Raw genomic sequence first — 21290 nt, forward strand, 5'->3', positions numbered from 1 at the left:
TTTAGAATTGTGGTGCAGATACACAGTGCGCACCTTTCATGTAAAACAATGTTCTCTAACTTGGGAATTAACAATCATTCACTCTCCTGCTCTAACTGTGTCATCCCATGGCACCACCCCCACCCCAACCACTACCGACCATCCAAGTTTACTAATATTCTAAAATTTAACATTGCTACTAAACTAGTGTGGCAACTTCTATTACTCATGAGGTGATGAATTACACATGCAGATTGCAAATTAATTTTACAAAGGGTTTCAGAAGATGTGGATAACAGAGGGAAGGGAGGCTTCAATTTAATTTCATTATTAGATTAAGACAGTATAATGTTCTAGAGACATTATTCTTTTGGTTTCCAAAACTACCTTGCAAATGATTTCTTGACACAGCAAGTGCTGAGAATGTGGAAGTTACCGCCACACAGAGTGCTTGAAGCTTGAATAATGCTGACATATTTAAGTGGAGGCTTCATATTTGCGTAAGGGAGAAGCAAGAGGGACATTGAAGGATGATGTAATTAGAGAGGGAATATAAAGATTGGCACAGGCCAATTGAGCCAAATGGCCTATTTTTGTTCTGTACATTCTCTGCAATTCCACATGATTGCAATGTTCGGATAATATCCGCACAACCACTTTAATAAAGAAATAGACATAGATCCTGAGAAGAGATAGTGTAGTGAGGTCAGCATGCACACTCATATTGTCAAATAAACCCATAGTAAAACAGAGAATAAAGATGTGGAACTGCATTGGCTTCTGCCTTGGCAAAACAGGAAATCCATTTGCAGTACAGAGGAAGGTACTCTATTCCCCTTTGTGATGTTTTTGCTTTTGTCATTATCTTAGAAATGGTTAGAGTTAAAGTTCTTTTTACAAAGGCCAATGTCATGGTTATGTTCTTGGATTAATAATCCAGAAAACGTGAGGTCAAATCCCACCATGGCAATTTGAGGATTTGAATTCAGTTTAAAGAATCTGGAAATGAAAAGTTGGCATCGGTAAAAGTGATCACGGAGCTATTGGATGGTTGTAACAGTTTAACTAGTTCCTATAGGGAAGGAAATCTGCCATCCTTACCCAGTCTGACCTAGATATAACTCTATTGACTGAGTTTTAACTGCCTGACAATTAGCGATTTTCAATACTTGCTGGCCTTGCTAATGAAGAACATCCCAATAATTAATAAACAAAAATTTACTTACATTATTTGTTCTGAAAACCATTGTAATTGTATTAATAGTCAAATTCCTGTCAGGATTAATTGTTTCAGTTCTGGAAATTATTAAAACTGCCCTCTGATAAACACACCTTATCAAACGAACAGAGTGCAGTTCAGGTGATATCACAAATTGCAGAGAAAAATTGTATGAAATTTCTCCAATTATCAATATTTTCAACAATGACTTCTACTTTCAAAAATAGTGAAAGAACATTTCTGGCAGTAGGATGATTTGGAAATCTCAGTGTTTAATTTTATTTGTCATATTTTAATTAAAGTAATGTAAATTGTTTCCACTTTAAATAAATTCCAGCGCTTTTATAGATTACCAGCCAAAGCATTTATTAGTGTCTTAGAGTCACATAATCATTAGTTGACATAACATTCCAAGTACATTCCAGCTTCCAATTCCATCACTTGCACAAATAATGTCAGATGTTGAGGAGAGTCCAGGGGGACAAACCTCTTTCAAAATTGGCTGCAGAGATAGACAGACTGTTAAGCAAAGTGAATCTTGGTAGAGTCCAATTTTTTTCTCCAAGTTTGTACAGTAACTATGGAGGCAGAGCATTAAGGCTTTCTATCATATATGAGTTACATTTGTACAAGTGTTTGTAAAGGAAATACTATTTTTTCCTAATATTACTGTGTGATACTTTAAAGCAGGCTTGTGGGGGCTGTGTTGTATGTGAGAGTGTGTGCGTGTGTGTGTGTGTGCGTGTGTGCGTGCATGTGCGTGCGTGTACGTGTGAGAGAGACTGATTTAATTAAAATAAATATGGTCAGACTGCAAGGTTTGCACCATTAAATGGGTTAAGTGTAAAACAGGCATTTTAAAATGGAAATGGATGAGCTAAGTAAGATAGGTAAATAGGCTAGGCCTAACATTTGCATTTGTAGATAAGTTGAGAGGTTGTTTGAATTTCAAAGGGACAGGATAAGATGTTTTACAACTGGCAAAATAGATAAGGCAAAGTTATTAAGTTTATTTTTCCTGAAAGTGCAGGCCATAATGACAACATGAAAGATTTTTATATTCTGGGAAAAGTACCTTCCAAAGAAAGGGTGAAACAATGGGATTTACAGATCAAAAGGGAGAAAATACATTTAAAGAAAGATGGAAAGCTGTAAGGGGAGTGGCCATGTGAGTTCTTGAAAGGTGGACTGCGAAACAGACCTGTGAAAAAGTAGCCTCTAGTCACCAGAGAAGCATTTGCTTGTTGCAGAGAGAAAGGTTTTGTTAAAAGCCTTGGAACTCTGTTGTCGAGTGAGAGGGAGAGTGAAGCAGTGAAACACTTCCCTTATAGCAACAATGGGTGCTTGTGGTAATATTGCTGGATGTTTTTTTAGATTAAGAATCTGTTTGGACTGTTGCGTGAAAAGGGGTGTGTAGTTGAGAGCCTAGTTAAGTAGAAATCGTTTGGGAATTGTTATAAGACTAAGTTTAACAGTGTAACTGTGATCTTGTGTGTTTAACTTCTTTGTTTCTTTTGTTAATGTTTTAACTTAATCTTTAAACTCTCTAAAGGTGGTAGTGGACTCTTTACTTCTGACTTCAGTGTACATACCTTCTCGTAATAAATACAAATTGCAAAATTGTTGTGATAGTTTGGCCAAGTTTCCCTTTGGGATTTGGTCAGCCTGGCAAATACCACTTGCCATATCATAACAAGTTTTAAAACAGACACCATATTTTATCATGTTCACTCCATTCTCTGGTAAATTAAAAATATCATAATGAAACAGAAAAATGAAGTTGTGGAGTGGCTAACCCTTACATTCTATATTGCTAAATGATCAAATACGATAAATCAAGAAGTTGAGCATAGTCTGTGTCTAATTTTGCAGTCAGATTGACAAATGAGTACATTAGTATGATGTGTCTGCATTCTGTCAACAGATTATTGTGTTAACTTCACCACCAAAGACAAAATAGACTGACAAATGTTCCATTTGTGATTCAAAGGTGTTGAGAAGTAGCCTTGGTAGCTCTAGATCATTGACTCTCAAAAGCAATCCAATGATCCAATTCAAATCTGTAACAGGTTAGTTTTACATGCAATTTTGCTGAATTGCAAGTAGGTACTTCAGAGATTATAGCCAATGATGCTTTTCCTTCTGAACAAAATTAAAGAAAAAAATTTTGCCAGACAGTGCTCCAACTAAATCTATATTTCCATTTTAAAACCTGTGCAAATAGCCCCAAAAATTGTTAAAATAAATCCAAATGGTGGTTGGGTAGCATTCCACCCCATACTACATCACAGTATCTGCTGCCTATACGAACTGTCTAATAATAGCCACTCGATTAAATTGCCTTTATTTAAGTAGATCATCTGAATTTAAATTTACATATATATGTTCATTACTTTGCACTCTTATTTACACATTTCACCATTCTCGCTTGAAGGCCAACAAGATGATTTAGCCATTCTTTAAGGAGTACTCGCCAAAGTGGCAAGAATATTGAAGGAAAAAATATTCTATTTAGACTCAGTAACACAATTTAAGGATTCAGATACTTGGGCTGACTGTTCACCACTAAATATGGAAGAGCACACCCTACTGCAGCAGTAAACGTTCACCTCCTACTATCTGTTTCACTGATTTCCATATTATCGACAATCTCCAGTATTGCAGACATGTAGTAATATGCACTCAGAGGCATCTTGGGCAGTTAAATTTTATCTGTTGGTTACAGGACCTGCAAAAATTCAATGGAGCATCACCCCCTCTTAAACTGTATAAAATTCATCACATTTCTACTTCTCTTTAACTCCCTTTCTCTCTCTACAGATGCTGTTAGACCTGCTGAGTTTTACCAGCATTTTCTGTTTACATGTCATTTGCATCTGTTCATGTAATTTTTATCCTCCATCTTCTCCCTAGTTTCTTGCATCCAAATTATCTTCCTCTGTCAAAAGGTCCTACACCTGTGAACATTTGTATGGCTGTTTTTATTCATACTCTTTGATAGTTTGAAAACTGCAGTGATTGAACAATTTAGGTTGTGTCTTCTCTGGTCAATTTTCCCCTGAGTTTCCAGGAGGTTCAGTATAAATATATGCCCAGACTGAATCCAATGCTCTGAAATTATAACCAACTTCATCACTGTGCGAAGGGTGAAATATGTAAAATAATATGTTGCATAAATTTGATTCAGATAATGCAAAAGACTATTAAAGGAGATATGTGTATTCAGCTCAAATCACAAACTTAGTCAGTCTGGGGGACTGTTAGAGCCTGGCCTTTGGGGTCATCAAAACGGTCATTAGTTGTCAACTGCATGATCATGTGGATGCCATAGGTAAGGATGTACAAAAGAACCAGCGATGTCACCAGGGCCATCCAGATTGCACGAGTGAAGAACGAGGTACAGTCACTTGCATAAGCAAATAGGTTGTTCTCCACATTGAAACCCTGAATCTGTTGAGGGAAAAAAAGACATAAAAACAAGAACATTTGAAACGCAGGTCTGTATTTTAGTCAAGACCAAGTTTGAAGAACAGAGGCTTCCATTGGCTTCTGTACAGAGCAGCACAATAAATCTTGTAATTTGTTAAGTTAGCTTGGAAGCTTGATTCAGAATAGGCTTCACCTAAGTGTTTCCATAACAAACTTTAGGCTTTCATCACCAGATATACTGTAAAATTGGATACAAAAACACTATAAAAAACCCAAGTATTGCAGGTGGTGAAAATCTGAAAAAGAAGTAGAAAATGCTGCAAACACTGAGCAGGTCAGGCTACAACTGTGGAAAGAGAAGCAGGGTTAACATTTCCTTTGATTTGAAACATTAATGCTGTTTCACTTTCCATAGGCACTTTCTGCCTGACCTGCTTAGTATTTACAGCACTTTTGTTTCCAAGATTTTTGGTACACCAATCCCAAAAGCACTTTATAATTCTGCTGAGGCAGACCAGCATTATGTAAGCAAGATAATACATACGAGTTGGTCTTTCACAGATTTAGCTTCACTGGCCACCATTCAATTTTGACCAATTAGACATCAACTTTAGCTCAGTGGGAACACTCGCCCCTGAGCCAGATGATACAAGACTCACTCAAGAGATTTAAGTACATAATTGAAGCTAACACGTCAATGTAGTATGGAGAGTGTCCTGTACTGTTGCAGGTGTCATTTTTTCAATGGTCCACTGCTCACTTAGGTTGACGTAAAAGATCCTATACCACTATTCAAAGAACAATAGGAGAGTTCTGTTGTCCTATTCTCTGTGGCCAACACTTATCCCTCAGCCAACACTACTAAAAGAAACAGATCATTATCTGTATCATTACTGTTAGTGGGACCTTGCTGTGTGCAAATTGGTTGCCTCATTTCTAACATTACAACAGTCACTACGTTTCAAGGAGTACTTTCTTAACTGTGAAAAGCTTTGGGACATCCCAAGGTTGTGAGATGTGCTATATGAAGTTCTCTAAAGAGCTACTTCTTCAATTCATCTTAATTAGCAGAAACCAAATGCAGATGTAGCCAGTGAAATGTTCTTCACTCATGCATTGGAAAGCACATTCTGACATTTCCTACTGCACGGGGGACAGCGTATTGGCAGCTTCTGTTCACATAATGATGTGAAAGTGTCAGTAATGCACTAGCAGGCACAAGAAGTAGCATTACTGCACCTTTTGTTGAAGGTGGTCTAAAGGGTTATTGTTCAGGGCAAACCTGTTTACAGTTTCTCAGGTAACAAAGGGAAAACTCAGAAATCTGATGAGACCATTTGCTAGCAGTAATGCAACCTGATATTTATTGTCCTCTCATACCACCTGAAGTTAGAATGGATTTTAAGGCAACTTGCCCAACACAGCAAGACTATTGTGGAATTAAGATTCCAGCTTTGCCTCCAACTGAAACTGTTGACAATGCCAAACATATACCATTTGTGCTGCTGGGGCTTGACCATCAGGTTGCTATTTTGGTTCCACTCACATATGAACTAGGCGAAGTCAATTGTTCATTTTAAAACTGAGGTGGATAGATTTTTGTTAGCCAAAGGTACCAAGCCATATGGAGCAAATGTGGAGTTAGTTTGCATATCTACTATGATCTCATTGAAAGGCGGAGCGGGCTTAAGGAGTAAACAGCCTAGTCATGTTTCTATGTTCCTAACTGACCTCTCAGCCCCTACAGAACAAAAATACATTGTCCCCGGTGTTGAAGAATATGGCAAGTGAGTCAAGAATTAGAGTTGCTAACCCTGCCAGATTGTCCTGGAGCTTCCCAGAATTGAGGTCTGATTCCCTAGAATTGCTGTCAGCAACCTGGGAAATGGTCACCAATGAAAGGAGGCATTGCTTTGATGAGTCAGTGCTGATGTCAGTCCTCAGCAGTGTTGATTCAATACATGTGTCTTGGGCCAGTCTGTGAGCATGGCAGCTATCCAATCTGGTTGGAAATTAATATAACCAAGGAGCAGATAGTTCATCACTCACCACTTGGTGATGGATGAGGAGTAGGACTTATCCACTGTGGAGAATCCGTAAAATTTTTAAGGCAGTGAAATTATATCTTAGACCTAACGCACATGCTTCAGATCCTGAAAGTCCATTCATTTTGTTAAAATTGCTACATCTTCCCCATAGGTAGGTTTTGCTTATTAAACATGTAGCTCTGTACAGTGCAGCCACGTTCAAAAAACAGGTTCTCTTAATCTAATTCATGCATGACACATCCCAGGACAATAGTACAAAAAAGAATTAAACAGAGACAAAGGAAAAAGAGACAAAACATAGTTTTTAACTAAGAGGCCTGAAAAATCACTCATAACCTATTGAAATGGCAAGCTTGCAAGCCTGAGATTCCAAATAGCCCTTAGTATACTGAGAATTTAAATAATTATGGTTCCAGGTCAATTTACATATTGCTTTGAAAAGAGATGTATATTTCAAGTTCCGAAGAGGGGTTTTTCTCCACAGACAGTCCTGTTGACTTTTTCCAGCACTTTGCTTTTATTTCAGATTTCCAGCATCTGCAGTATTGTGATTTTATTTATATAAATAAGGTAAGGCTTGGTAGAGAGTAACCATTTTTGCATTTCTCATATCTATCATTAAATCAACAATTGTATTTGTTAATAATTAAGAGTTGCACAGGCGAATTTGTTCTATGTCATCTATTTACCTGAAATTCAGAAATGGTGATGGTCCAGGCTTCAGCCGCCTTGTTAGCAGGAATAAGCGTTGCACCATAAAGTCTACTGGTCCCCACTAACTGACAGTGAAAGGAATACTCCTGTGGTGCTGAGATACTGGACACATTAAACATTGCGATATTGAGCTCGTCCTGCACAATTTCAACAAAATCCAACCTGAACCAGTTTCGAGCTGATCCAGTGTAGAACTTGGTTCTCATTAAAAACCTTTGAAGGGAAACAAAAGATCCAAACCCTTTTTGGCAACGTCTTATGGCTTAGTAAATTATTTGTTCAAAAGAATTCAGTTTCCCCCCGGCACGCCACAAAAAAAATCTGGTTAATGTGACAGATTCAACGCTGAATTGTTAAGCGCCTGTGACAAATTTACTTCAAAAAGTGAAAACCGTGAAGAAATTAGCATATAAGAAATAGCCATGGGTGAGGAGCAGAGGAGAGACAGAGAGAAATAGCAGCAAAAAGACAGAAGCTACAAGAAAGGACTACATTCATCGATTCACTATGTACAATGCTGTGTCATTGAATGGTAATAATATGAAATAAAAGTATTATATAAAATTTGGGTGAAAATGAAGACTTTAAAACTGGGACAGAATTGTGTTTGCAAGTTTTGGGTCCATTATTTCCTGCCCTTTAATCCCATTGTACATAAGGATAACATTTAGTCTTTATGATCGATGAATAACATGGGAAGTCAGCAAGTAATATATCAAACATCTTGCATCTAAACATACTGCCTGTTAATTTCTTACACTATAAATTTCCATGTCCATATTTATAATTGGAAATGTCCTGTAAAATTTGCAACTTGTAAATGCACATCCTTCCAGTGAAGCTGCTGCATTGTCAGATAATACCAAACAATCCTCTATTCCCTCCACGAGAAAATTAAAACACTGGAAAAAAAATTATACCCTAAAAAATTGCTTCTTTCTGATCTGGGCATATGTTTCTGTTATGTAAGAGATGCTGCTGCGGGCAATGCAAAGTCACATGATTCAGGGCAGTCCCTTTTTAACCTGTCCACCTTCCTACTGCACAAGAGGTGCCATTTCGGTTGTGGGTGGTGGCTCCACCTGAGCCTCAGTCCTCAAAGTAGCTTCTTCTCCCGCTTCTGGTTCCAAAGGTTTCTAGCCTCATTCTCCTCCTGATTGTCTCCAGTTGGATCACTTGTTGCTCACTTGATTAATTGTCTATTCCCTCTCGAAGGCCTCCACCAAAAAGTTACCTCTCAGCCACAGATGGGTGGGAATCCCAATTAGTTTGGCCCATGTCTACTACTTGCTTCTTATAATTGACATTCAGGCTACGTCTCCCACTTAGAGCTTTTCATTGGTGCCATCAGCACGCTCCATGCTGCTCTCCTGCTGAAACACGCTCCAATGTCTTTGGGGCCTACACTTCTTCTCAGCTGCTCCTACACACCTGCCCTGTTAACCCAGCCTCCCAGCACCTCAGCTTCACCAGAAGCACTGGGCCTATAAATCTGCCACTGAACCAGGGAAACAAGGTGTAACTGCATAAATGTCAGGAGCCAGACGCAACTTTAGGCCTGGTGTCAGTCTAGTTTAAAAGCTGTTACCCCATTAAAGAGCTTTTGAAAACCTTTTGATTGTACAAAAGCAAATCTCTGTCACTTAATCAGAAATGGTAGCTAGGCTTACCTGATTTCCAAAGTGTTAACGCGGATACTTGGATGTTTTTGTAGTGAATACTTGAGGGATAACCTAAAATAAGGTACATAAAAATATGAGGTGTCTTTATTAAAGCAAGTTTTAAAACTGAAGTTCAAAGATCTAAGTCCAAATTTAAAAGCACAAGATAACACAGCTTGGAAAACTCTGGAATGACTAATATCCTATAAAATCCAAAATTTGGGAAATTGGAATAAAAATATTATTGAAAAGTAACATTAGATCCTCCTACAACAGCTATATGAGTAAAGCCTCACTTCAGGACTTGAGAACATATAACCCAGGCTTACACTTCAGTTCAGACCTGAGAAAGTACAGCAATGATATTGGTAACGCTATACAGTACCCAGGAAGAACATGAGCATTCCTGGGCATTTAGCAAAAGAAAAAGCTAGCAAAGTGCAGTCTGTGGTCGCTGTGATATTATGCACCAAATTCAGAGTAAAATGCAGCTCATGCACATTATAAGCCAACGTGAAAAAAAAATGTGCGTATCACCACACTTACCTCACCAACCTTGTATATGCCAGAAATTCGTTCTTGGTTTATTCCAAGATTCTGAGCATAGGTAAGGTAGTATTCACTTGTTCTCTCACATGCATTCCTGCTGCTCTTTGTTGCAAGGGAGCCCTCACCTCCAAAATAATCATCTCTCTGTAAGATATCATGCAGCTGGACTTCCAAACTCATCAAACCAAATGGGTCAGTTCTTACCTTTGTACGTTTCCCACTTTTGTGCAGGATAACTTTAAGAGTGATTACTGATCCTTTAAGTGCCACTGGCATCCATTCATTAGTACTTGACTTTGTAATACTCCCAGTGCTTTATGCACTAGGAGAGTCGAGTATATAGTGAGCTACCCTTACACTATAGAGCAAGGTCAGCCTACGGCTCCACAGGTTTTCAGAGTGCCTGTGCACAGGTGCTGTCGTTTGAGGTGGGTACTATCTATCCAAAAGTGAATAATAATTGCACTTCATCTATTACTTATCTGCTGGTGACATAATCCCCATGCTTGAATGATAAAGACAACTTTTGCATTCCCTGATGTTACATCACAAATACCCTACATACAAGTAAAAAGTTCAATTTTTGCCATAATGGTTCCAGGGATGAGAGATGTTATCTACAAGGTTAGGGCCTGGATTTTCCGTGCCCTCCTGTGGTGGGTATCATGAAACTGATAGGTGACACAAGGCAGCCGAGGATGTTCCACAGGTGTCAATCCATTTGGAGGTGACTCAGTCCTCTGTGTCACCTTCTTTTCATCACATTGACATCCAGCACCCTCAGTTAGGGATGCTGGCCTGCATTTATCCTTAGCTTTCTATGGATGTGGGTAAACTGAGGATGACAACATTTAAAGTCAGACATTAAAGTCAGACATCTGTTAGACATTAAAATGCCTCCTCCTTGACACAGACATTGCGCCCTCATGGCCAGCCATGGCCCTTGCAAACTCCAAAATGCTGAAACAACATGAAGCCCTCAAGGTCACGCATCGTTGCTAATAAAGAGCACACTTCAATTTCAGTATTCCTCACTCCTATCCCATTGCTCCCCTCAGCATTGTCAAAGGCTCTATTGACCATCAAAAATCACCATTTGGAATTAGCATCACTGACCTAGATGAGTGTCTAGGTGAAGGGGTGCACAGTGCTGTATCCCTACATTGTGACAGGAGCCTTGTGGCTGCAATACAAACAACTGCAGGGTGAGAAACACTCAAGGTTATAGGTATGAGCACCAGGACAATAATGTGGGGGCAGAGAGGGAGGCAGAGCTTCAGCACATTGAGGTGGCAAGGTACTCCCACTTATTGGTGAGCTTAGCAGATGTACACTCGGAAAGTTGGAAACATGCTTGGCAGGCAGGAGCACACATGAGCTCCGAGTATGGGCTCATAGCATGAAAACCCTGCTGGATGACAAAGAACACATGGAGTTCTAGGATATATGATCCTTCTCCATGCATTAAGACATCTCTCCTTGTACAACTCGTCTTCACCTTTCAAGATGCAGACGAGATGGGAGAACACATCTGCTTCAATCTAAGGGTGAACATAACATGTTCACATGATTTGCAGGGTCAAGGTTCCTTCCACAAGCATACTTTACAATAAGGCCGAGGCATCACTGATATTGGGAATGATCTGAGAATGGGTACATGCTTTAGTGATATGAAAGCAGACTGGAGCTGGAGATGATGGGGTCACAGGAGGAGGGGATTGGGATTGGCTGAACATTATTGGATTCACCTAGGGGGTTGGCCCGGGGGTGTCCAGCAGCTGGTCCTCCTCCCAGTGGATGCCCGAGGGCCCCTGGCTGACTTCTTGAGAAGGAATGGCTGGAGTGAGTACGAGGTGCCCTGTCCCCTCTCACGTAGCCACTGATGGATGTCACCAATGCCTACAGCGGTGGAGTGCAGCTCCTGGCACAGTGCAGGACCAATATTCTGGACCCAGATCTCCATGGCAGATGCCATTCTACAAGTGTTGACCTTGGTGTGTTGGCATGCCAGCACTATCACTTCAGGCTGAACATGGACGGACTACTCCATCGTCTGTCGAAATCTGAGGCATGCAGCTGACATCCCTTCCTGCTGTTTCTGTGATTGTTGCTGCAGCTCCGCCAACTGATTTAGGACCGAGTCTGGAGGCTCGTCATCTGACTTGGACTTAGCAGAATCCCGACCTCCAGCAGTTCTCAGAGTATTGGCAACCTCAGATATCCCTCCTTCTGCCTGTTGTGGACCAGGTTCTGTGCTGTGCTCACCAGATTGTGACCCCAAGCCTGCTCCAGTAGCAGGTCCCACCAAGGTGTATGTCTCTACACTGCTGGAGGATGTGGGTGAGAGCTGTGACGTGTCTTTTATGGTGCTCTATTCTCGTTCCTCATCTGAGGTGGCGTCAGGGCTGGAGCTGAGAGCCTGGCTTGTGGGGGCCTTGGCGCTTTCCAGAGGTGCCTATGAAAGGAAGTAGAGATAATTAGTGCATGGCAGGCAACTCTAAAACAGGACAATGCACTCACAGTATTATTGTCTGAGGGATGAGCTGGTGCAGGATCCTCACTTGGGCATGCATCGCCACCTCACTGTCGCCACAGACACGGTCCATGTCCTCTCTGGCCAACTCGATGGCCGGTTCTTTGTAGGGAGTGAGGACCTTAATTTTGGCCACTCCACCCTGGCCTGAGACAAGCCTGTCCTGCACAAAATCAGATGGGGAGAGTGTGAGCTGGACACATGCCAGGGCAGATGATAAAGATGCCTGACATGTGTGGGTTCTGAGTGGAGTCACGGATGGGATGAGGACGCAAACTCCAGAGGATATGAGTCCAGATGGAGATGTGTGAGAGAAAATGAGTGGTGATGTCCCTTGGCAGCATGCAAAATCCCAGTGATTGTCTGATGGGCTGGTGAATGAGAGTTGAGAATGATGAAATTATTGACTTATTCTGACAGCACGGATGAGATCATTCATCCTCTTTCTGCACTGGGTAGCTGACCTCTTCTGTGTTGTGTTAGCACTGACCACCTCTGCCACCGCCTTCCAAGCTGGAGTGGTGAGGTTTGTGGACCTCCCCTGACGATCATAGGCATAGAGGAGACCAATGGTGGGCCTCAACTGCATCGAGCAGGGGTTCCATGGAGGTATCATTGAATTTGGGCGCAGCTGTCTTCTTCCCTTTTTGGGCCATTTCTCTCACCTGTAGCAGTTCTGGGCTGCAGACACTGAGAAATCTGTGCACGTGTGCCACTTAAATATGGCGCCCCGAGTGGGAAACAGCTGAGCTCACGAGGGGGCAGGCGAATCAGAGGGCCCCGTCCACAATCTGGCATGTCTCCTAGCGTGCTTAATTAATACAGCTGGAAGCGGATGATACAGTGTGAAAACCCGCCATTGCGACCGGCGGGTAAAACGGTGATTTTCACGCCTGCTGCCACATTTAGTGCACGGAGGGGAGAATCCTGCCCTAGGTTTGAGAAGCTGGGGTGGTTCTCCTTGGAGCAAAGGAGATTAAGTGGAGATCTGATAGAGGTGTACAAGATTATGACAGGCTTGCATAAGTAGACAAGGAAAAGCTGTTCCCATTAGCTGATGGTACAAGGACTGGGGGACACAGATTTAAGGATTTAAGGTTCTGGCAAGAGATGCAGGAGAAAGGTGAGGAAGAAATATTTTTCGCAGCAAGTAATATTGACCTGGAACTTGCTGCCCACAAGGCTCGTGGAAGCAGAAACAATCAATGATTTCAAAAGGAAATTGAATGGACACTTGAAGGAAATAAACTTACAGGGCTGTGGGGATAGAGCAGGGAATTGGGACTGATTGGATAGCTCCAGAGAGAAAAGACATAGGCTTGAAGGGCCGATTGGCCTCCTTCTGTGCCATAAACGACTCTGCTTTATAAAATGAGGTCTAAGCGCAGGGGAAGAGCATACCTTAGAGTTATTATCTAAATATGAGGTGCAATATAAAATGAATAAGATAGCAGGATTCATGGGATCTTCTCGCATCCCCACTCATTTCATTAAGTCATAAGCTGCTACAAATCTATTTCCATGCTGGTAAAAAATAAGCCTCAGACAGTTGCAAAATTAATCAGGAACACATTTCCAAACACATAAATGGCCTTACATTGCAAAATGTTTGGGGGGAAAAATCAACTGCTCACACTAAAGAAATCGTGTTTAACTTATGCATTGCAATTTCTTCAACTTTTCAACTTACGTGGTATTAGTGGTTGAACATACAGAGCTACTGGAGTCCACTGAATTGGAAATAAAAGTTTCATTGGTCAAGTCAATTAATGTTCCATTGGCTGTTAGCTGCAGACTGGTAGCATGAAAGAGAATGCACGTGTTTGTGCCATTTGTTATGTTCAGGGGCGGGTATGGAACAGGGCTGGTTGAATCTGTGGTCATTAATCGCCGTCCGGTTTGAATCACTCCATCGTTAGTCTTTCTAATAACCTGAAACAGTAAAGAGACCCTGTCTGATAAAGGAATTTGATGACAAACAACAGCAACCATTGACCCTAACAAGTGACTCACTTTCTTATAGACTAGCTGTCTGTACCTGGATCCTTACTTTGGCTAAATAGACCATCATTGCCATGGTGCATAGGTTTGCTTCATGATCCATGCAGTGAAGTTTATGGACACTCTGCTGGTGTATTTGAAGGCGGAGGGAGACATAAAATAAAGCTGGTGGCAAGCCAGCCACCTTCCCCAATTTAGGGCCTCAACCCGCCTCTGCCACAATTTTTTGGTCTGCAGGGGGGTGTAGAGGAATGGCGAACACCCTGGCAGCTTTCAATGCATGGGCTGTGGTGGGCAGGAAGAGGTAGTACCTCCTTTGGGGGAGTGCCCTGTGTCCATCATGCGCGCACACCCCCCCCGCTCCCCCAAAAAGGTCTTTTATCCTTCCTACCCCCACCCAGCCAATAAAACCCAAGCCCCACACCAACCTCCTTTGGTGTGATCTGTTAGGCTGGCCCATCCAAAATCCCTAGACTTATCTCAACTCCAGCATCTATGGCACTTAATCTTCAGGTACTGCTTGTAGTCCCAGCACTGGCTATTACACAGTCTAGCCAGATTGGCCAGCCACTTTCTTTTTACCCAGTTTTGGTGTTCCTCTTTGTGTCTTCTACAGTGCAACTATTTGCTCCTTCTAAGTATTTCACAATGGAAAGAGGAAGTGAGATGCATTGGTGTTTAACTCTAGGTATGGAGGTGGCTCAGTATCTTCTGATGCTGGATCACTGGATGGCCCTACAACAACAGCTGCCTTGGAGCTTGATGCAGTGCATGCCTGGGCTTACATGCTATCATACTTGCCCACAGTGATTTAAAGGAGGTGGCTGGCTGTCATGGGCGCGTTATTGCCAAGATATCTCCATCGTTAGTACCAGCTCCTGTCAATTCCCTGACAGTCCCTCAGTATGGCCTGGGATCTGTGTGGCAGCAGATGTTATACACTTGGATTTTCAAAAAGTCATCAATAAGGTGCCACATCATAGGCTCACGCCTAAAGTCTGAATATGTTGAGTCAGGGACCAAGTAGCAGAATGGATAGCAAGCTGACTATAAAACTAGAAAACTGAGGGTAGGGGCTACAGGTAGTTGCTCGGAATAGTGAAAGATGAGAAATGGTGTTCCACAAGGATCAGTGCTGGGGCCATTGTTGTTCACCTGTTACCTGAGCAATTTAGACTCAGGAATTAGAAATATAATTTCAAACTTTTGAGTGACATCAAATTAAGGGGTATAACCACAAGAGGAAGGCAATGACAAAACACAAGAAAAATGTTAATAAACTTGCAGATTGGTTGTGTAATTAGAACATTAGTTTCAATTTAGGTAAGTGTGAAGTAGTGCATTTTGGTAGGAGGAATAAGATGCTACATACAGTTTGGAAAATAAGAGTCTAAATGTAAATTAAGCACATGGGGGTCATTTCTAGAGGAATAAAATCTTGCTTAGGCCATATACACAGTAAGAGTCCTGTGTATAGCTTTGATCTCCACATTACAAAAATGAATACAGAGGCACTGCAGAAGTTGCAAAAACAGCTACAAGATGATACAAGAACTGAGAGGTTATAACTAGACTGAGCGCTGTGTTCAGGAGACAATGAATGAGTAAAAAAAGGAAAGAAAGAATAAGAAGCAAAGGATGACACTAGCCATAAGTTTGGAGAAGACTTTGGATCTCCCTCTTCCCAACTCTATCCTTTTCCTCTAGACCCAGAATCTCCGAGGCCTTTTCCTTGTGCAGATTTAAGACTCCTAAATTAGACTAATACCACTACGCCACTTGACCCCCAACCCCCCAACTATCTTCTGCCTCTCCCCCACACCCTGCAGACGCTGGAACTAGTTATGTGTAGTCTTATCCTGCAAGCAGATAGAGAAGTAACCTGTGTGGAATAAGGCACGAGAAGGAAGATATTTGCCACTCATGTGCCGATTCCAGCAGTCACCTAATACGAGTCTGTGAATATGCAAAATGCAAGTATCATGTACTGGCAGTACTTGACTTATTGCTTATCACATTTCATAGCTCACACTTAAAACAATGATTACAAATAGTCATATTATTGCACAGAATTTGAGTTTGCAGAAAAAAGAGACATGCTGTCGAAGCTTTTTGTCTTGCACTCATCAGGACAGATTTGCAAGAATACCAACAAGTTATACTGCATGAGAAGGCGGTGCTGATTGGTTGGCAAGTGGACTCTGATTGGTAGAGGCATTGCCATGGAAAATGCACCAGGCAACAGTTAACCGCCATGCTTTTGTTTAAATTCAAAGCAGGCAGGTCAACTCTGATTGCTCAAGGCATTGTATATGGTTCACACTGCTGCCACCATGTGTTGGGTGGTGGTGGGAATGAATGGTTAAGGTGGTGGATGTGCTTCCAGTCAAATGGGCTGCTTTGTCCTGGATGGTGCTGAGCTTCTTGAGTGTTGTTGGAGCTGCACTCATCCAGGCAACTGGAGAGTATTCCATCACACTCCTGACCTGTAGACAAACAGGAGGACTGTAACTTTTATAAAAAGATGTAGGCAATTTCACAGAGCGGGCAGGCAGAAGAGAAAGCACTTTGGGTGAAAAAACCAAGGAATGGAGCAGACAATTAATGGAAAGAAACTGAAAGGTCTGGATAAACAGAAAGATCTGGTGTTCAAATGCGTAATTCCCTGAAAGTGAAAATGCTGGTAGACAAAGCCATAAAAAAAAAGGGCAGGAAATATTAGAGAAGAAAAAACCCATACCTAACTCCTGGGTAACCATACAACTGACACCCCGACACCCCACTGACACCACCCCACCCCCCGCGCCCCCCCCTCAACCCCCCACCAATTGCCACCAGACCCTTCAGATGACCCTCCCCATCTACCCCTGACCCGACCTGATCCTGCCACCCAACCCACCCTGCCACCCATAATTCTGCTACCTACCACCCTGTGCCCCTTACCCACCCTGCTACTCTACCCAATTGGCACCCTATTGCCCTGCCACCCCATCACTCTACCCACTTGCCTCACTCACACTCATTCGCTAATACATTGAAATTTAAATGTCCCAAAGCTTTTCACTGTGTTAGTGAATGAAGACTTACCAAAATATGGCAACTAGTGCTGTAAAAAGGGCTTGGCTTGGCTTCCCCTGATGATCCTGCCCTATGAAGGAGGACTCTGATATCAGGCAAACTCCGTATTTCTGAGGAAGCCTGGTTAGGATGTCTAGGCCAGAAATGCGGAGCTCCGACAGTGATTGCCACTCTTTGGTAGGTTGGGCCCAAGATTATGGATGTTAATCTGTCATACAGCTCAGACTTCTAATACAGATGTTGAATTTTAATTTCTCCCATTTGTGAGGGTTTTTTTTAAATAAAAATGCTGATGTGCAAGGTAATCTTTTGGATACCTGTCGGGTTGGAAGCTGGAATAATGCCAATGATCATCAGCTGTCATTGTGTTCACTATGGAGGAGTAATTAATTATGGTTTCAAACTAGGATCAAAAACTAACACCAGGATGAATGCTGATCGCAGATGGTACATGCGTAATTATCTTTTGAGTGGGAGGTCTGATCTAATTTGTACAGCATGTTAAGTTGTACGTATAGCATTTTTACTTATGGGTAAAAGATGTCATGCAGGTTCAAGCAGCTCGTGTTAAGGGTTCTAATGCTTTCGCTGTAGATTGCAATGGAAACGTGATGCTATTTGACACTGATAACAAATAAAAGCAAATTTGAATTCAAAATTTGTGGATGATGCAAAGACCAGCTGTGAGGCAGATTCCCAGTGTTGGAAGACTGAGTTAGAAGAAAACATGAGAAACTTGGCCTCCTCAGCCTTTAAAGGACATGATTGAGAGGGAATTCTTACTGGCATTAAGTAGGGTAGAACAGGTAAAACCTGTGCACTGCTTCAAGGGGATATAGCTTGAAAATGATAAGATGATCATAAGAAATTGGAGCAGGAAAGGATGATTTGGCCCAACGAACCTGTTCCGCCATTAAATAAGATCATGGCTGATCTGATTGTGCCCTTAGCTTCACTTTCTTGCCTGTGCCTCGTAACCCTTAAATCTCTTGTCGATCAAAAATCTGTCCAACTCAGCCTCGAATATATTCAATGACCCAGCCTCCATTGCTGTCTGTGGGAGAGAATTCCAATGACCCTCAGGGAAAAAAAAATTCCACCTTATATCCGTCTTAAATGGGAGACCCTGGTCTTTAAACTGTGTCCCCTTGTTCTAGTTTACCCTAAAGTAGGAAACATCCTCTCAGCATCAACCTTGTCAAACCCCCTCAGAGTCTTCTGTATTTAAATAAGATCACCTCTCATTCTTTTAAACTCCAGTGGGTGTAAGCACAACCTGCTCAACCTTTCCTCATAGGACTCACCCTCATCTCAGGAATCAACCTAGTGAACATTCTCTGAACTGCTTCCTTCCAAGGAGTCCAAAATCTTACACAGTACTCGAGGCGTGGTCTCACCAATTCCCTGTATAATTGTTTTTTTTTATTCATTCACGGGAGGTGGGCTTTGCTGGCTGGGCCAGCATTTATTGCCCATCCCTAGTTACCCTTGAGAATGTGATAGTGAGCTGCCTTCTTGAAACGTTGCAGTCCATGTGGTATAGGTGTACCCACCATTAGGAAGAGAGTTCCAGGATTTTGATTCAGCGACAGTAAAAGGAATGGCGATATATTTCCAAGTCAGGATGGTGAGTTACTTGGAGGGGAACCGCCAGGTGGTGGTGTTCCCATCTATCTGCTGCCCTTGTCCTTCTAGGTGGTAGTGGTCGAGGGTTTGGAAGGTGCTGTCTAAGGAGCCTTGGTGAGTTCCTGCAGTTCATCTTGTAGATGGTACACACTGCTGCTACTGTGCGTCGCTGGTGGATGGAGTGAATGTTTGTGGATGTGCTGCCAATCAAGCGGGCTGCTTTCTCCTGGACGGTGTCCAGCTTCTTCAGTGTTGTGGGAGCTGCACTCATCCAGGCAAGTGGTGAGTATTCCATCACACTCCTGACTTGTGCCTTGCAGTTGGTGGACAGGTTTTGGGGAGTCAGGAGGTGAGTTACTCATTACACGATTCCTAGCCTCTGGCCTGCTCTTGTAGCCACAGTCTTTATATGGCTAGTTCAGTTTAGTTTCTGGTCAATGGTAACCCCCAAGATGTTGATATTGGGGGATTCCGTGATGGTAATGCCATCGAACATCAAGCGGATATGGTTGGATTCTCTCTTGTTGGAGATGGTCATTGCCTGACACTTGTGTGGTGCGAATGTTACTTGCCACTTGTCAGCCCAAGCCTAGATATTGTCCAGGTCTTGCTGCATTTGGACATCGACTGGGTATCTGGAATACTAGTCCAATGACAATACCACTACACCACCACTTCCCCTGCATGCTAACCTTTTGTGATTCACGTATGAGTACACTTCTGTATCACAGCATTCTGCAGTCTCTCTCCATTTAAATATTATTCTATTTTTCTATTCTTCCTGCCAAAGTGGACAATCTCACATTTCCCACATTATACTCCATCTGTCAATTGTTTACCCACTCACTTAACCTATCTATATCCTTTTGTAGACTCTTTGCATGTTCATCACAACATATTTTCCTACCTATCTTTGTATCATCAGCAAATTTGGTTACAATACAGTCTGCCCCTTCGTCCTAGTCATTAATATAGATCAAAAAGAGTTGAGGCCCAGCATTGATCCCTTCAGTACACCACTAGTTTCAGTTTGCCAACCTAAAATTAACCCATCCTCATCACTATGAGCTCTTATTTTGTGCAGTAACCTTTTTTGTGGCACCTTATCAAATGCCTTTTGGAAATCCAAATACACCACATCTAACGGTTCCCCTTTATCCACTTTGGTTGTTACATCCTCCAAGAACTCATAAATATGTCAAACAAACTTTCACAAAACCATATTGACTCTGCCTCATTTTACTATGATTTTCCAAATTCCTGCTACAAGGACCTCTTTAATAATGGATCCTAGCATTTTGCCAATGACAAATATTAGAATAACTGGCCCATACTTTCCTGCTTTCTGTCTCCCTCCTTTCTTGGATAGTATTGTTATATTTGTGGTTTTCCAATCTGCTGGGACCGTTCCAGAATCTAGGGAATTTTGGAAGATTATAACCAATGCATCCACTATCTCTGTAGCCACTTCTGTTAAGACCCTAGAATGCAGGCCATCATGTCTAAGGGACTTGGTAGCCCTTAGTACCATTAGCTTGCTTAGTACTCCTACTCTAATGATCGTGATTGTTTTAAGTTTCTACCTCCTTTTTGGGCATCAGTGAGCAGGTTATTGCTAAGCATGTGCTGCTTGATAGCACTGTTGATGACCCCTTCCATTACTTCACTGATTATTGAGAGTAGACTGATGGGGCAGTAATTGGCTGGGTCAGATTTGCCCTGCTTTGTGTGTATAGGGCATCCTATATTTTCCACATAGATGCCAGAGTTGCAGCTGTACTGGAAAAGCTTGGGCGCGGTGAGTTCAGGAGCTCAAGTCTTCAGTACTATTGCTGGAATATTGCCCACAGCCTTTATGGATCTACTTTTTAATTTAATCCCTAGCTACACATACTCCCTCAGCAGAACACATTTCTTAATCCTCCCTATGTCATTTTTACCCACATGATCCACAGCAACTGGATCCTTCCCCTCCCATTCCAATTTCCTTTCCAGCCCTGAGGAGATGTCCTTGCCCCAGCACCAGGCAGGCAACACAGACTTTGGGGCTCACACTCTGAGCTGCAGAGAACAGTATCTATCCCCCTAACTATGCTGCCCCCTACTAAAACTATGTTCCTTTTCACTCCCCCAATTGATTGGCTCCTCACATCATGGTGCTGTGATCAGTTTGCTCACCCTCCTTGCAGTCCCTGTTATTGTCCACACAAGTTGCAAGAACTTCAAACGTGTTGGACAATTGCAAGGGCTGAGGCTCCTCAATTGCTACCTGGGGACATGAGCCATGAGGAGGATGTTAAGAGGCTTCAAGGTGATTGAGACAGGTTGAGTGAATGGGCAAATACATAGCAGATGCAGTATAATGTGGATAAATGTGAAGTTATCCATTTTGGTAGGAAAAACAGAATGGCAGAGTATTATTTATATCATGATAGATTGGGAAATGTTGATGT

General features: G+C 42.1%; 1 protein-coding gene across 1 annotated transcript in view; it reads right to left on the reverse strand.

The window, feature by feature from the left end:
- Positions 1–1538: 1538 nt before the first annotated feature.
- The window catches only part of LOC144696723 (V-type proton ATPase subunit S1-like), a 72043-nt gene continuing 52291 nt past the window's right edge, over positions 1539–21290 (reverse strand). The window contains exons 7-10 of the mRNA XM_078568376.1: positions 13823–14064; positions 9060–9122; positions 7365–7602; positions 1539–4648 (exon numbers count right to left, since the gene is read on the reverse strand). Coding sequence (XP_078424502.1) covers positions 4439–4648; positions 7365–7602; positions 9060–9122; positions 13823–14064 — 753 coding nt within the window. The 3' untranslated portion in view covers positions 1539–4438. The remainder of the gene's footprint in view (positions 4649–7364; positions 7603–9059; positions 9123–13822; positions 14065–21290) is intronic.

This window comes from Cetorhinus maximus, chromosome 22 (genome assembly GCF_964194155.1).
Source record: "Cetorhinus maximus chromosome 22, sCetMax3.hap1.1, whole genome shotgun sequence".
Lineage (NCBI taxonomy): Eukaryota > Metazoa > Chordata > Chondrichthyes > Lamniformes > Cetorhinidae > Cetorhinus > Cetorhinus maximus.